This window comes from Haliaeetus leucocephalus, unplaced genomic scaffold (assembly GCF_000737465.1).
Source record: "Haliaeetus leucocephalus isolate CR32 unplaced genomic scaffold, Haliaeetus_leucocephalus-4.0 Scaffold262, whole genome shotgun sequence".
Lineage (NCBI taxonomy): Eukaryota > Metazoa > Chordata > Aves > Accipitriformes > Accipitridae > Haliaeetus > Haliaeetus leucocephalus.
The window spans coordinates 10375989-10393765 of NW_010972698.1; the positions used below are offsets into that span (position 1 = coordinate 10375989).

The following is a 17777-nucleotide window of genomic DNA, read 5'->3' on the forward strand; positions in this document are numbered from 1 at the left end:
GCTGAACTTTTATTGGAAAACCTGAAGATCTGAAGTTGGGATGTGGCTTCCACAATCAATTATGCACTTACTCCCAAATTATTGCACTGGATATAGATATATGTGTAGAACGGACTGCACCTGTAAATCAGATTGTTCAATAACTCTTACTATTAAATTGACTTCTACTTGTCTTTAGTACTGCTTTCTCCTCCTGCTCTCTAGCTTTAATCAATCACTTTTTTTGTGCCACGAGTACCCCAGGCCATAGCTACATGTGCCAGACACTGCCTTTGCACACTGTGCTTGTGCAAGACCCTGTAAGAGTCAAATCCTCCCATGATGCTGCAGAGGAAATATAATACCAATCACAAGGAGGGCAATCTGCCTGTGCAGGCAATTGCTAGTGCAAAATGGCATTAGGATTAAAAGCTATTCAATGGCTTAACCAGCACGCAGCACATAAGGAGGAAATTTCCCCCTCTATCAGAGGGCACAGGTAAGCACTTGAGAGGACCTGGCCTGCTATGTCCCCCAGGTAATTTGTTCCTGCTAGCTTCGCGTGCAGCCAGCTTCATGCATTTCAGAAACTCCTCCTATTTATTAGGATGGATGGGGAGGTCTTAAGCAAGGGTTATGATTTTTGGATGGCACATTTTTTTCCAAGTGCTATGGTTTACTCCATGCTAGGTCACACTCTACTTCTCATGTGTAAAACAAATCATCTGTAAAACACAAGTGGAGAAAGAGCCATTTTCAGCCATGAGTCATTAGATCCCTCTTATGAGCTGACAATATAAAAGATGCCAACCACAGAATAATCCGTTACAAGTTTCTCATTGCATATGTAGGTTATTCATCCTCCTGGTTATCTAAAACCTGCATATTCCAATGGCAAAGTAGTTTCAGAATGACTCGGGGAGGAATTATGCACTCTGAGTACATGGATGCAGTCAGGTCTTTTGAGCGCACCTCCCCGAGGCTGGCAAGGACTGGCTGCCGGCCTTTGGGTGAAATGCAATTTCTCCTTCAGTCCTTCCCCATCTCTATAATGGCATAATCGTATTTGCTTATTTTACAGGGCAGGAGGGAGCTGTAAATAAGTAATCAGTTAAAGACACACTGAAAGCCTTTGACGGTGGATCTTTAACAGCTCAAAGCCTTGTAAGAATAGCTTAGCGTTACACATGCTTCGGGATTCGGAGCTGGCAGACCAAAGGGAGGCAGAGAGGAGGCTCTGCAGGTGGCAGATGCAGCCCGCGGGTGGCAGACGCAGCATGCCACAGATCCCTCCGTCCCTCCTGTGAGGCAAAGGGCGGCCTGAGTAACATGCAACAGGGTGGCTCTTCCACTGGGGGGATCATCACTCCATCCCCACCACAGCTTTACAGAAGATCATCCCCGTAGAGGTCTTCTGAGGTATTTTTCTGTTGCGCTGAGCATGGGTGACAGCGCAAAGTCACACGAGGGGTTTCTCCCCTCACTCCTCCCTACCTGAGATCATGGCTTGGAGTGAGGAGTGTCGCCGGTGAAGCAACGGCCCTTACAAGCGCTCATGGGGCTGGAAGGCCGAGAGTATTGCACTGCGCACACACAGGTAAAGCAAAGCCAGGGCTTGCCTGAAATGACTAATAATTGAAATGTAACACAGACAAGGCAGCAAGATAGCAGCGTGCTCAGTATACAAAGCAGCAATCCCTGCAAGCCAGAAGATGGTATGTTCTTCAGGTATCAAAAGAGAAGGGGGATCCAAGGGTGAGGCTGAAGAGAGACCCACCTACAGGCAAGCTCTGCAACTTGGTGAATAGTTGATGTTGAAACAGTTGATGAATAGTGAATAGTTGATGCTGAAATTGGGAAAAGACTAAACCAGGGTCCATAATAACTGCACCCAAACATGAACCCACAATTTGGAAAAGGCTGAGTTATCTTTTGCACTATGGTGTGGGTCTCAGACCCTCTCTGACAATTTCTTGTTGACCTGGGCAGTGACTGCAGAGCAGAATGGAAGAAGCAGAGGGAGCGAGCAGAGTTTTTCAATTTACTCCTGATATTTGTCCTGATTTTCTTGCCTGCCTGCTCTCTATCTTCACTCTGCCCAGCCTGCCGTGAGCAATGAGAGCATGGCACACTGCCACTTTGCCATGTCTTTGGGTATCTTTAGTCATAAGGGCTTTCAACGTTCTTTGGCTTTTTAAAAAAAGATTCAGAGCCTACATTTTTAAAATCTAATCTACCTTAAAGTGACCTTTTGAAGAAAGCAGCCCAGCCTGCTTTTCATGAACACCAAGTTTTCTGTAGCATTTGTTCATTTAACTTAACCCTATTGAGGGCTGATTTTTAAGATGGGACATCTATGCACCATTCTCATCGACCTCCCTGGAGCTGAGTGCATTGCAAAACTGGGCCTCTCTTCTGTCCAAATGAGACCCTAAAACTCAATGAACCTTTTTGAATGTTTTTGTCCTAAATATTCTTTATATCAGAAAATAAAACTAAGCCCTGCTAAGTGGCTGGATGCCAGTGACTGTGAGCTTTGCTGTCACCCTGTCAGACACAGCAGTTTGGGCTAAGCCAGCCTTTAGGAGCAGGGAAATGGGGTCTGCACAGCACAACCTGAAAATGTGATAAGGGATGGATCATATTAGAAACAGGGGGATGTAACACCACCTCCCCGACACAACCTCAGCCACTCACTTCCTACCACAAACTTCCTAGGATGGGCCAAATTGTTACAAGTTTCCCCAGGGGGGAAGAGGGGAACCGAAATCTCTGCGGTATGGGTTTACGTAACTCCTCTTTGCACAAGGACAGCTGTGCTGGGGGGGGGGTCGGCAGATTCCTGCCAAATTATTCAGCAGTGTCTGTCTCCTGAGTTTTGAAAGAGACATTTGATTCATCCTTGCCAGCTCCATGAAGCTGCAGTGTGGGATCTGAGTGGGGGAGGACTGGAGCTGAAAGCATTTATGTGGAAATGCTATTTTTGTTCAACGTATTTAGTGGAACATCAGTGGCATTTTGATGCCTTGTTCCACCTCAAGCCCAGTCACATTGGCTGCAAAGCAGTGAGCTGAGGGCGAGTGCATTTCCAAAGAACTAATAACAGGAAGAGACGGGAAACCCTTCTGCAGACACGTCACTCGGCTTTTCTGGTCTCTCCAGTTTGCTCCCAGGGGCTTAAAATTGTGCTGCTGAAAGGCCACAGCAGGAGAAGGGTTAGATTTTCAGCTCTGGAGGTTTTGCTTTTGGGCTAAATTTACACCCACTTCAATTACAGGAGTGATAAATTAGGCACAGAGTATATTGTATAGCATCTTGCATATCTGTATGGCTATATCAGTAGGCTAAACCTGTTCCCTATCCAGAAAAGAAAACAGACTGTGAAGGACTCTAAATTCAGAAAGCCTTCTCCTGCCCTCCTCCAGCTGGCTCCTCTGGCTGACCCTGATGTTTTTCTCCCTACACGTCCTGCATCCCAGTGACCTCTCGGAGCCCGCTCTTCCCTCTCTGCTATTGCACGCTGAGCAGCAAAAAGGCAGCACCGGCCTCCCTGAGTCAGCATGCCAGCAGGTTGCTGCAGGTTGCTGGCTCCGGTCAGTACAGCCTGCTAGCGCGAGCCCTCCTGCAAAACTGCGCTCAGGGCACATAATTGGCACATGCACATCCCTGCGAGAGGATCACTGAGCACATGCATTCGGGGCTATTTTGACTATTAAAAGGAATGTTTTCTTTTCTTGAATATGCCATATCTCAAAGCTAAAGTACTTTTTCATAACTGTTTTTAACATATATCCTGTCAGTTGCTGGAATTCATCTTTCATTTTCAGCTATCTGCTAGCCAAGGAGACTGACAGGAGGATCAAACTTCCTTGCCATGCTCTACAGTCTGGACCCACAGAAACCTCTTGTCTGCAGACAGCACCGACCGATCAGCTGGGCATGAACGCGGGGCTACGTCAGTGGGGCTGACTGTTCTCTGAAAACTTCATTTTATACTTTGCTTTGGGGCTGTGACCAAGCCAGTGTGTTTTCTTTGGTTGTCTTCATGCTTATCTCAAGCTACCTCACCAGCTGAAGTAGCAGCATGCCTTGCCTGTCAGCGCAGCACACCACCGAGTCTCTGCCGAGCTGCTGTTTGAAAACAGTGAAACACAGCCTGACCCATTTTCCCACCCTGCTGCAGGCTGGACCCAGGCCTGACCCAAAACATGGCATTTCATGAAGATCTGTGTTACTGGGAGGAAAAGAGAAGGGGTGGGAGGCGCTGCAAAAGTCAAACAGTGTTCCTTGTGGGTCAAAAAAACACTTGAAGTAATAAGAATTGTCCCAGTGTTGCTCTGTGTTTGCAAACAAGATTTTTGGCTAGCCCTGTGAGACCTATTTAGCCTGTAATAAAAGCAGGGCCGTTGTTTTGGTGCAAAGCTTACCTCAATGTTTTTAACAGAACTGATATGGGAACTAGACCTTCTTATACTATAAGGGCTCAGAAATGTCTCTTTTATCTTCCCATTTGGAAACCTGAACTGCAATGGAGTTTGACAGGATTATTTTATTTACTCCATCTCCTATAGCACAGCTATTTCTGGCTGACTGTCTGGCTATTGCTATTAAACTGGTCTCATTTTGCTTCTCATCCAACCTGCTTTGCTCTGAGAGCTCAAGGGAAGACAGCAATAGCAATAAACCACAAGCTGGAGTTTGCATTGCCTCTTGATTACAAGAGACGCATAAAAAGTGCAAATGAAAACTAAATGTGTTTCATGCAGTCACTGATCTTTCTGCACTGTCAGAGAACACTAAACACGGAGCCCCATCAAGGACTGTTTGACTACTGGTGAACGAAAAGCATAATTTGGTGCAGAAACTCCGTTAACCCTTCCTATTGTCATTTCCAGCCTAATGCCACAGCACTCTCGAGCCCGTTGGGGAAATCCAAACTATTACCCAGAACAGAAAAAAGAAGATCCTCATCTATTACATGATAAGCACCTCGAGCATCCCCCAACATAACAAGCTATGATCATAATTAATGCTGTGTGTCACAGTCCTGGATGTTAAGTACTACGATTTGCAAATTTAAAGCATCTCTGTGTCAAACTCTCTCAACTTCAGGGTGATAAGAAAAGTAGACCCTGCGCCTTTAAGGCAACATCTTTTAATGCTACCATCATCAAGGATTGACTTCATTTCTTGGTAATTACGGTTAGCATACTGGAATATGTATTCTTCTTTCCTGATTATAGACATATGGTAAGTCAAACTGAGGCCAGTGCTTGCTTCCCACGCAGTTTATTCCCTTCTTACTTTCCAAAAGGCATTTTTGCATTAGGGTAACCAACTGAGAGTCTCTTCTGAAGAAAGCACCGCTTTGTCCTCATGCACACTGCCATGTCCCAACCTCTGGTTCAGGAAACACAGGCAGAAAATTCATTAGAAGAGTTTGATATTAATCCAATAGGTGAAAGTTACCCAGCTTTGCGAAGAAAATCTAAATCACAAGCTCTCCCAGTGGCTCTTTATCAGGAACTGTAGACATCCAAACTAACTCAGTGCTCCCCTTTTGACACAGGTTCTGGAAATGTTCTGCAGTACCCACCTACATCCACTAGCATTTCCGTATTCAGTTTATTGAACACTGAAATGGCTGACCTGGCCATTTCATCTGATTAAACTTCTCACTTTCTAGCACCAGAAAATAATTCAGTGGTGATATTAGGAAGCGTCCAGTGCTGTCTCTGATAGCAAAATCTAAGCTGAAGAGATTTAATTGTAAAGCTCGGAAACCAATTTTATTTGTGAAAATTTTCCCACACAAGTTGCTTTGCAAGATGTTTGCCAGAAATGAAAGCTGGCTGCCATAGTGTCAGCTTCTCCACCTGCTGCTACTGCTCTTACTCATGCAGCCCTCGTAAATCTTAGTGCAAGTTTCCTGCTTGGAAGAAAGACCTAAATATACTCATACTGACGGAGATAACATCTGTCAAGCACATTTGAATGCAGCCCTTTATAATTACTCATTTTCACAACTAGGTCCCTGTCTGAAGTCCCATCAGTTCTCCAAGACGTGGTGGTCATGGAAATGCATTTGGGATTTCTCAGTCTGAGGCAGTGGAACTTACACTGCCAACCAGGGAAGGGTCTGAGCTTTGCCGCTGGATCTGACGAGCGCCATCACTCCTTTCCTGACAGCTGAACTATATTAATGACTAGTTCATTATAGTCCTATTAATATAGTCATATAATTCAATATAGTCATATTAATGATGATACTAATATCTGGTTCTTTGCATGCAAACAAACCATCAACCAGGTAATCGCCCAGCTGCCCACATGCAAAGACAGACCCTGAGAGTTATCCCACCTCATAGAAATGTCTTGGCCAGATGTCCAACAAAAAAAGGCCCCGTAACCTTGAAACATTTTCAGACATCAACAGAAAAGGATGGCAAAGCTTCCAGAAAGCAGGCCATATTCAAAGCAAACAGGGCTTTATTTGGAAATACGTTAACTGCTGCTGAAAGCAGATAGCTGGATACTAGAAATACCTCCACAGCCAATAGACCTTATTGCTCAGGCACAGGTAACACTGGACGGATCAGTAGGAAAAAGAAACATGGTAATTCTTGGTAGCATACGACAGGAGTCCTGCTGAAACCTTCCTAGGCTGTCTGCCTGTAAAGCTGATGGACCAAACCTGATCCAACAGAGGAATGGTAGAAACAAAGATGGTTTTTGAGAATGTGGACTGTGCCTTGTCTTTAGTGCCACACAAAGGACACAGAGCAGTTGAACTGGAGCAGTCCTCACTGCTTACTAGCTGATAGCAAAACTGCTGTGAAGAAACCCAAACTTACATGGGGGTGGGGGGACACGTTACTTTCACACAGCTCTCACCTTGAATAAGGGATACAAAATGAGTTGTTACCTTGGCTATAGATAGAATTTTTAATACTCCACCTGGGTTCAGCAGCAATACAGCCAGCCCAAAGGATCAGCTGCTTGCAATACAGACACGAACAAGAGTTGCGGGCATGTCTGTAGCAGTGTGCTCTCTTGGGACTAATATATCCAGCACACTGGTTGGCTGGAAGCAGAATGCTGCAGAAATTTTTGCAGAAAAAGAAAAACTGGCTTTCAGTAACTCTTTTCCAGATATTATAGGAATTCATTTACTACCTTCCTGGACCTAACATGCATCTACCGGTATCAGTGAATGCCACTGACACCTCACCTTAGCCTACAGGAGTGAAGCTGATTCCAGCCAGTTTTGCCACACAGAAATTATTTCATCTTCCACCGCACAAGCTAGTGAGCAGGAATCTGACGGTCTTTGCAATATGAGCCCACTGTGTAACAAGTTTTGCAGACAATGGCGTTCAAAGGGAATGACAGAGAATACCAACATCCAAAACTGTCACAGAGCTTATGATACCGAACCGTATCTGTTCCATCAGAAACTCATGTATCAGTATCTGTCAAACCACAGATTCCATATGCATTACCAGGGGATTCAAGACCACAGAGCTGTTGCAGCTGCAAACATCTACCAGGGAGACAACAGGCAACGAAGGTGAGGATGACGTGCAGATAACAGCAATGAAGATCTGGAGGAGTGGGAGAGCCTGTTTGAAATATATGCTTGTCTTCTAGAGCCTCTCAGGATATCTAGCATGCTTTTATCAAACTGAAGTATCTGTGATATATTTAAATAAGGAATTGGTTCTAGTTCCTTTTTTCTATTAAAAATATCTTTTGACCAATAAAGAGGTAAAATTTAACCATTATAATTAAAAAATAAATGTATTCTCAAATTGACTGTGTCATGATTAAGAATGTATCACACCTACTAATTTATTACATCTGAAGAAAACCCACACATGCAGGAGATTTTCTGAAGAGGAAGATTCACTGAGATGTGCCATCTTAAGTGGAACCAAACCTGAAAATTTTGATCTGGGTCATTGACTAAACAAACCTCATGCAAAACATAGGTCAGGTTGTCCATGAATTTTCTCATTGCCTGTCTCTGGAATAAGAGGGGTGCTGTTCAATCTTCTGCTTTGGAAACCTTTAAAGGACTTAATTCTCCCTGTACACATGGCAGAGGAGCTGGCAGCCCTGGACCAGTCTGAACTCCGAGACCTTCTGGAAATCTGAAACTTTCCCTTCTGGACTCAGACAACTCCAATTCCCTGAGGGTTTGTTGAAGTGGGACACAAAAGTATATTGCAAGCTCACACCACTCTCAAGCACTTTAACTCCCACGACTGGCACCAGGCTGTGCAGCAGATGACCCCAGGATATGGTGCTCTGCCCACTCCTGGCCAGGCAGAGCTGGAGCACCAGCACCCCTGCAGTCCTGCTGTATTCTTCCTGCTCTTGGGGATGTGTGGGTCCTATTTCATATCCCTCAGAGAATAATTTTAAAGCATGGGGTAAGGAAGGCTGGCCCCAGCCTCCTGCACCATGATATAAATGGTGCTTCACTAAGAAAGCTCCAGGATACAGCGCTCTGGCTCTAAAGCAGAGGTTATCCTGCTAGATGGTTGTCTGTTGGGATCTGTAACAGCAAAGCCTGACACAAGGGTCAAGACAACAGAGGCTATAAGTCATTCAGATTTATTTTATACAGCATGTGTGATCCCAAAATGTGAGCTAACACTCCTCTGAATTCCATACTCGGACAATCTTTCTTAATAATGTTCAAGGAAAACATTATCAAGATGGGAGAGTCCAGCTGTAAGCCCACCTCCCCTCCTACCCCAACACTCTGAAAAATAACAACTGCAGTTCGATGCTGGAAAAAGAGATGTAAAAGGAGAACCGGCAGCGAAGTACGAACCCTGTGCCCGTGATATTGGGCTCACCAGATCAGTTACCACCCTCTGCCGTGTGATCCTAAAGCTCAGTGGGGACACCGTCCCACAAGGCCTCAGCTAGTGGCAGAAGAGCCTGCCAGATCCTGACATGGAGCCAGTCTCTCTGCCAGGAAGACCCAGACCACTGTGCTGTCCCTGAGACAACTAAAATCTGCAGGGCGTTTTCCCGTAAAGGCCCCTCTTGTGCAGCATTGCCACACACACACACACTGCAAATGCCTTTTGAATACATAAGGGAAGAGGACAGCATCACACGAACGCTTTGCACACTGATACAACCTCCCGAGCCCCCAGCAGCCCGCTGTGAATTGGTGAATGCTCTCTGCTCATACTGATGACCATGGAAATCTCAGCTCTGATTTTCCCGGGAGTTAAGGGAACGCTCCATACCTCCCTGGAGCAGACCCAGTGCAAGCCAAACTGGATGCTGTCTTATGAATTGGAAAATCAGGGCCACAATCAAAGTGTAGGAGGTCAAGATGAAAAATTAAACCCAGCTGCATACTTCCAGACTAATTTTGACAGTTGTCTAAACATCTGACTTTGTTATTGTTGCTCTGTGGTTATTTTTTTTGACAGAGCCAGGAAAGAAGTAAAAGGCACAGCAACGAGGAGGGGAAAGAATAAGCACACGCATTCCAGAAGGCAAAATTTCAGTCAACCATGACTCAGGAGAAGAAAGTGCCACCCACTGAACTGCAGAGGCCACAGCTCCACGTACGGCGGCAGCGGGCAGTGATGCCGCGGTGAGTCAGGAGCCACCCACGCCCCCACCCACGCCGCTTCCTGCAGCGGCAGGGCACTCCTCGGGGGGCTGCCACACGGCGCAGGTCTCGCTCAACCTTTCCTTAGCAGATGAGATGTGACAGGGACACAACCCTGGTGTGTTTGGCCAGAGACATCCGCAGCTTGCCCTTGCTCCCACTTGAAGCCCATCCAGGGGACTCCCTCTACACAGTTATCTGTATAGCTGCAGTGAAAATGTCAATGAATCCCGGTCTGTCAGAAGACAGAGGCACCCAGGACTTATGAGCTCTGTCACTTCACTTCGAACAGTTGTGATGGTAATGAGCTGGGATCACCTTAGCGGGACTACAGCAATACAGCTGTGATGCTGCTGCTTAACACAGGTGCTCCGAAACACAGTTCACCTGCTGCTATTAATACTACAACACATTAGCATCAGTATTCTTTGTTACCTTTCTCTACCTTTGTGATGGGTTTCACGGCAGAGATATGCCCTATAAATTCCAGCACAGCAGCTACATGAGGATGAGGCTTAAAATGCATTTCACCAAGTGACAGCACATACACCCTGCTACAGAGCAGGCTGCTGCCTGATATTTCTTTGAGAGGCAGTGAACATCATTTTAATGCAGTAATTGAGTTGTCTGCCCAAGTGCCAGGCTGCATAGTTCATGTAGAAATTCTAGGGCTATCCAATCCCAGATCATATGCTGCAGCCAAAATCCAAAAGCAGAAGTGAGGCAACGAGCCAAACAAGGGGCACATGAGAAAAGGCATGAAATGAACAAGTGGAGGCTGGATTTGCTATGAGCATAAAAATCCCTCTATCATGGTGTACTCACCATCCTGTAATTCAGTATTTCTAGCATGTGGATTGCCCTTCCTCAGTGCTATCCATGTCCTCTTCTGCATGTGCACCAAACAAGCCACCTTGCCCTAAAAACCACTTTGGACTGGAAAGCCTGTCCGCAGCATGTCCTTAGCCGTGCTGCTTTCTCCCTGGATGTCCTTACCTTCTTGCAGAGAACCATCTGGTGATCAAAGAGAAAGAAAACACGCTGCTGGTTCCGTCCATAAGGCTGGTAAATCCAGGACATCTCTCCCGTGTAGATCAACTCTGAGCTGCGGTCCAAGATATCGTCTCCCTAGAGGGCACAGAGAACGAGGCCGAGTGAACCGCCACTCCCAGCCAGGGCAGTGGATACATTGCTCTTTGCAGGTTGGGGAGAAGCACTAATTAAATAAGATTTTGGCCCTTCCGCAGCTCTGAAAGCCGCCCCATCTGACTTCAGACCAGGAACTGGAGATAGGGGAAAATTCTGAAGGAAGGGAAATAAATGAAGTAAATGTGGACAGTCGAGGCACAGCCATTATGGTTAACGTTGCAACGAGGAAAGAGCTGCTCCAGACACTGTCCCCGTCCCCCCCTCTCCAGGTACCCCCAGATGCTGGATCTCACTGCAGGTGCTGGTGGCATCCTGAGAGCCAAGCCCCCTCCTCCTGACCAAGACAGAGCCACTTTGTATTCAGGGCAACAAATTCCCTGGCACCCCCTCCCTTTAAAATAGCACCCCAAAGCACGTCCGATCCTGAAATCTCAGGCCAGCTACCAAAGTCATCTACGCCGAGATATCAATTCCCCCACCCGTGAGGCTGACAAAACTCACTCCTCCAGATTTTTGCCTCTCTTCCCACTCATTCAGGCAATTACAATCCCTTCTCCCATAGCTCATTAGAGCTCCCCATCTCCAAAAAACTGTCAGGACCACCCCGGATCCTCTGGCAGCCTCCTGCCCCCCCAGCTGGCAAGGCCTCCCCGGCCGGCTGCCAGAATGCCCTCACCCTTTCTCTGCCTCCAGCTAACACTTGTTTTCCTCTATGATTTTTTTTAAGGATTCATGAGCAGATGGTCTTGAAAACACAGCACTCGCTCTCCCACTCTCCAAGAGAACAAATGCAGTCACCCTCCACTAATTGGGATGAGCTGGACTTTTTAAAAAGTTAATTAAAATCTATTTATTAAAAATGGGTGAATTCACCACCACCTGCCCTGTGGGCATCTCAGGGTATCTCTCACTCTGAAACACCACAGAAGGAATCAGGATGACTTCAGCTAAAAGGTAAGGAGCAGGATTCAGGAGCAAGTGAGAGAAAAGGTTTTGTTTTTTTCTTTTTGGCTCTGAAACTAGTGCAGTTCTGGCTTTGATGCCAAACTAGAACCAATTTCTGGGACAAGACCATCCCAAAATCTCAGCAAACAGCTTGTAAAGGTTCAGCCAGCTATGGGGGGCATCTAGATAGACACGCTTTTTTGGTACTGCTTACACTTGTAGGTGCCAAAGCAACCCAGAGTCATCCTCACTCCTAATTTCTTGGTGAGGATTTCAGACTGCTGTTCAGGTAAATGTGTAATTAACCTCTCAGCATTGATTGGAAGCGACTGCCTGAGTCCCTGGGCCCTGTGACAACAGCAACTTCATTAAGTCACTGCATCATCATGCTGCAGCACAGACTTTCAAATCGCCTTAGCGAGGTATTTATCCACCTCTCTATCTCACTTCTGTGGCTGTGGTATCTGAAGGCCTAATTAGGGATAACTTCCCGGGAGCACAGAGGGTCCGTCCCAGAAGGGACGGGCTGTGCATCATGCCACGTCCCAGGAGTGCGGGGTCAGGGTCTCACTTCAGCCATGGTACCTCCTGGCCAGAAACCAGGGACCTGTGTGCTGCTGTGACAGCTCAGGTATACGCAAGCCCTTGAACAAGAAGCCTCTGAAGAAAACACACAGGCTCCAGAAATGGGGGGCTTTCCTGGCTAAACATGAGCTTATATGAAGAAGATTCATACAAGCCTATGGATGGGAGCTTTTATGAGAGGGGGCGAGCCTAGAAGAGGATGGCTGCTAAAAATAGAAAGCCAGTTTTGTCTTTTACTCCTGTGGTAGCATCTCAAGCCTGAGGACACACAGAGGACTCTGTAAACACTTCTACTTGATTAGCTGAATCCAAACTGTGTAGTCCCTGCAAGCAATATAAAACAAAAAAATTCAGATCTGAAACGATAGGATTTGTATTGCATTTTTTATGTTGGGAAAACAATTTATATATACAGTCTATGGGCTAGAAATAGATGATTTCCAATGCTGGGTTAGCAAATTTTGAAATATATATTGCAAATAGTTTTGGACTAGCACATGGCTGGCCAGCCTTTAGCTCCCAAGAGCAGCATCTCCATGGCCCTGCCTGTTCCTCAAGCCCTTGGCTGCTATAGCAATACACCAGCGTGGTTGCGCCGCTAGAGCCTCCTAGAGCGGATGCAATGAACCTTGAAAGGCATTTTTTTTCCGACACAGTTGTACCACCTCTTTGAACAACATGAACTGTCTTCTGCTAGTGCAGTGTCCCTACCGGAGGGGCTCACGGGGTCAGATGCAGGGTGGCGGGCAAGGAGGGAAGCATTTGCTTTTCTGCTCCACTGCTACCATGACTACCCCAGCATGCCTCGATACTTGGTCCTGACCTGAGGCAGGCTTTCCACAATGCCTCTCCTAATCCTTTTCTAAAGCCAGTCCTAGCCCTGGATCCCTCCAGTCCTATACAAAACTAGGAAAAAAAATTATTTTCCTTTTCCATTTTTTTCCAAGCAACTCCTAGAGAGGCTGGATCACCTATATCCTTCTGTAAAGAGATATATCCATCTGTATCCTTTCTGCTAAAAAAGGAAGAGGCTGAACTTTTAGTTACTCTGAACTGGCAGATGTCCTACTGACTTCAGCAGAGCACAGCAGCAAAATGCCCAAGAGAAGACTAGATATCCTCCTGAGGTCTCTTCCAACCTGAGTTATCCTATAGGCCTATAAAAAAAAATCTCCGCGCTCCCCAGCCTGCACTAAGGGTTTTCACTGTGCATCCTACTACATACAACAGGCAGCAGAAAGAAAGCTGACTCCTCTATTCTTCATGGAGTCACAGGCAGAGTCCAACTACTTAGTGTGCAGTAATGGGAGCAGAAGGTCACCCAGATCTAGGTTGGATGTGTGCTTCATGCTCCCTCAAGCTTGCCAGCGCTAGAATGACATATAAAGTCCTAGGGCTAATTCCCGACTGTTGCAGCAGAGGGTCAGCTCTTCTGCTGCTGCTACAGAAAAATATCAATCAGCAGCTCCCCCATTATGCTATAGGTGACCACCACTTTCTATAACAAGGACCTGGGAGGAACCAAAGGGTTTTTACTAGTGTCATGAAAGAAATGCAGCTGGAAGCACCAACATAACAAGGAAGGGCATGGCACTGCAAGCTGCAGCATGTTACACCTCCCAGTCTGTCCCGCTCCTTCTTCCCATGAGCAATCCCTGAGCAGACACTGTCCCAGGCTTAGAAATGCTCAACAGCCCACCGGACCCGCTCCCCTGCACCCAAGCCCACCTCCTGACATGGCTCTTTGCTGTCACTGCTGGGCACAAAATCCTCTTTACTAGTTAACATTCAGGGAGCAGGGCTCTCTTCTGCCTGACACTGCTGTTCTTTAATTAGAGATTGACAGGATGATTAGCACTCTGGGCTACAGAAAGATCAGAAAAAGGAAAGCGAGAGAAATGTTGTCCTTTTCATCAGGCTCATTTTTTGATACCTTCTGTTGCTGGGGGAAAAAAAAAAAAAGAAGAAAAAAAAGAAGGATCTGTTTCAGTCCCTGATGTGATTTTTTTCCCAGGAGGATTTCTCATCAGGCTGTCCTCACTTTGAAAACAGTACATTGGTTGCACGCATCTTTTTTTTCATGTGATTCTTGGATTCAGTAACGTAATATTAGGCTGAGGCCAACTATTATATATTACATAATTAAGGGCACCAAGTCTTGATTTAAAGGACCCGTAAATAAAAAGAATGGGAAGAAACTTAAAAGTACAGTGTTCATTATATTTCTCAATTATATATATTTTTCCCTTCATGTAAATTTAATACTCTTGAAACCCACCAAAGTGGCAACCCAAGGGAATCTTTGGTAGAAATATCTAGGTATCTACATAAACCAAAGTAATCTGTTTAAATAGCAAGTTAAAACTAATCCAGGCTGACGAGCAAGGCTCGCTCCTGTGCCAAACATCCTGCCACAGGGACCTCCACAGATCCCCTCCCAGGGAATGGGTACCACATCGTCTCCCTCCTCTGAGAAAAACCTGAGCTGAAAGGGAGGAAAGCATTGCTGGCAGCTGCCACAAAGGCTGGAGAGGGAGCCTGAAATGCAGCAGGGATCGCTGCTTCATTTTGTTTTGACATGGTTCAAGAGCTGTATGAAAAGGCATAAAGCAGAGCGCTTCTGAGGTGTGCCAATGCACAGATCTGTTTTCCATCTCCACATCATCTGTAACGGGCACTCAGCAAGGGTGCAGTTGCACTCAAGGCTGCGGTGGGCACCGCAGTCATGCCCAAGCAAATGGCAAGCTTGCAAATCCTGCCCAGGAGCAGCGCCGCAGCGAGCTGGGCACTGCAGCACGCTCGCCAGCATGCCTCCATGGGCTTGCAAGAGCCATAAGGAGGGCAGGAGAGCTGTGAACGTGCTCCTCCGGAGGCTATCCAGCCAAGACTGCACAGGAGCAGATATAGGGAGGAAGGCGGGGACGTACTGCTCCTTCACTCCCACTGCCCCATTTGTGCGCCTGTAAATACAGCACTGCCCAAACCCGGGCTTGCAAGGACTTAGAAATGATGATGGGCTTTGTGGAAATGATCTCTTTATAGTACTTTTGTGTGTGTGTATATATCTAGATATTACCCACTAACCTTTAAGATCTGTAACTCTCTCTCAGAGGACAAGAGCACAAGAAGGGACTGAGCATGTAAAGGCTGCCCAGGATGGGCTGTCTGGCCTGTTTGAAGTCTGGTCCAGAAGAGACTTCGCAGGCTGTTCTGAACCCGCTCCAGCTAACTTTGTGTGCTGATTTTGCCTGCCAGCCTGCCTTTAAATGTCACTGTTTTGATCTGAGGGTATTTAACTACAAGTAAGGGGACGACGCTGAGCGAAGGGGAATAGAGGTTGAACATCAGGAAACACTTCATAACAAGGAGAGCTCTCAGACATTGAAAGGTCTCAGCAGGAGGTGGTGGAAGCCCTACATTCTGCGCCATTAAGAACTGAAAGGACAAAAGGCACTAGAGAATTTGGTGTAGGCAGGGGCAGCACCTCTCTAGGTCTGTTTATATATTGGAAATTCAGGTTACAAAATAAAGAAGTGAGTAATACATGGCAACAGTCCAATCCAGGCTTTTTGGTCAAGACCACGTTCCTACAAATTATACAGGAACACATTTCAAAGTGATTGGGATTATTTCTAATTTACAGCAGTCAGTGAGATCAGAATCTTCCCTTAAGATTCCGCTCAGTCATTACTTGTATAAAGCTGCTAAAGCTGCCAATAATTCCTTAAGACTTCACACCCTGGCTGCCACAGCACGCTTATCAGCTGCCACTAGAGTCAGGCCACCCTTGATTGGTCCCATTTGCAATTTAAACCATCAGACCCTGCTGACGTGACTTCTTGAAAAAAAAATAAAAAAAAAAAATCTGGCCTTGGTTAACTCAAGGATATTTGCAGTTTTCAAATGCTGACCCTGAAATTCACCTTCACAGGGCCATGCAGAAAATCTTGAGGGATAAAAATGATTCTTGAAACACACAGGCACAATTCCATGGGATTCAGTAAAATCCCTTCTGCTTAAGTTAGCTAGGACATACCCCCTACTTTTTCTATTTGTTTTAGGATCAGTAATATGTATACATTCCCAATAATATCCTCTCCTTACAAGAAAACGTGTACACACACTTTTTATATAAGAGCATTTCAAATATTCACCCACAAAATATTTTTTGTTTCGTTTGGATTTCCTCTTCTTCTTTAAAAATCTTTTTCCAACATCTCATCACACAACACGGGTAAATTTAGAAACAAAAATGCAATTTCCAATCAGAGTCAACATCGTTAGTCTAGAGATGTTGAGGAAAAACAGACATTTCTCCAAATGAAAGATTTCAACGTGCTTAAACATTTAGCCTTGGTTGCTGCTGAAATAATTCACTAAGTGCAACATACAGTGGAAATTAGGAATTATCTCTATCTTGTGCCCTGGCTGGTTTTCTGGTGAAAAAAAATCTGAACTGGTAATTTTTTCTCCTAGTTCCTGCTTTCTTGTACCTAGTGTTTTTTTCAGGTTGTCTCAAGGAAGACTGTGCTGTCCACCCCGGGTCCATGCTGCTATTGCTTGTTTGCACTGCTGTGCCGGCTGGAGAGATCAGGAAGCCACTGTGACACACAGAGGGACAGAAAGGGAGTGCTTTTAGGTACAGACTCTAATTAGAGCAGGAATAGGGCCACATAGAGATGGGAGAGTAATGCTGTGGGTTCCTCACTCTGTTTCAGTGAGCACTTAATATAAACTGGATATACATTTGTAGAAACACAAAGTTGACAGCAGGTTACTCTCTCAGCTGAGGGTCCTCCAGCAAAAACGCCCTGGGAGTTGTGGTCTTCTGCTCTCTGACCCATATGATAAATGCATGTTCCCCACAGACTGGAAGAGGCTAGAGAGACATACCAGGAAATCCCTCTTCTACTCTGTAACTGCCTATATGTAGAAGATGAGGGCCTGAACCCCTACAGGCTGCGTAAGAAATCAACCTCTGATGGCCTATGTCCTGGAAGACATGTCCTATAGATAGACATCAACTGAGTGGGGTTTCTGGAGGTTAGCAGCTTGGGTTTGCAATGCCTAAAGAGAGCATCTGCACAGATCTAGGACAGATCTAAGCACCTGGCACTGCTTTTGATTTCTCCTGCTCTCTTCCTGCACGATACTACAGTTCTGAGTATTTTGCATTTTTGTGCATCCTTCTAGCCATTACCTGGACATCTCTGAAGTGGGGGCTGGATCTGATGATTCAGAAGTTACTTTAGAGTAAAGAATCAAGCAGTGAAGTCCTCTGCTGGATCTAGCTCTCATCCTCTAATGTTCTCATCACAACTCTATGACTCTTCTTGATCCAAAATACAGAATAAAAATGGCAAAAAGGGTGTCTTCCTTTGAATGGGGGCAGTAGCTGTATTCCCATTGGATCTCTGAGCAGTAGCAACAGCAGGTTTTGCTATATTATGAGAAACTGAAGGATGTTGCTGCAATA

General features: G+C 45.8%; 1 protein-coding gene across 1 annotated transcript in view; it reads right to left on the reverse strand.

Annotated features, from left to right (window-relative positions):
* ARHGEF9 (Cdc42 guanine nucleotide exchange factor (GEF) 9) overlaps window positions 1-17777 on the reverse strand; it is a 51511-nt gene that overhangs the window by 17343 nt on the left and 16391 nt on the right. The window contains exon 5 of the mRNA XM_010569072.1: window positions 10619-10750. Within this exon, the coding sequence (XP_010567374.1) occupies window positions 10619-10750 (132 nt within the window). The remainder of the gene's footprint in view (window positions 1-10618; window positions 10751-17777) is intronic.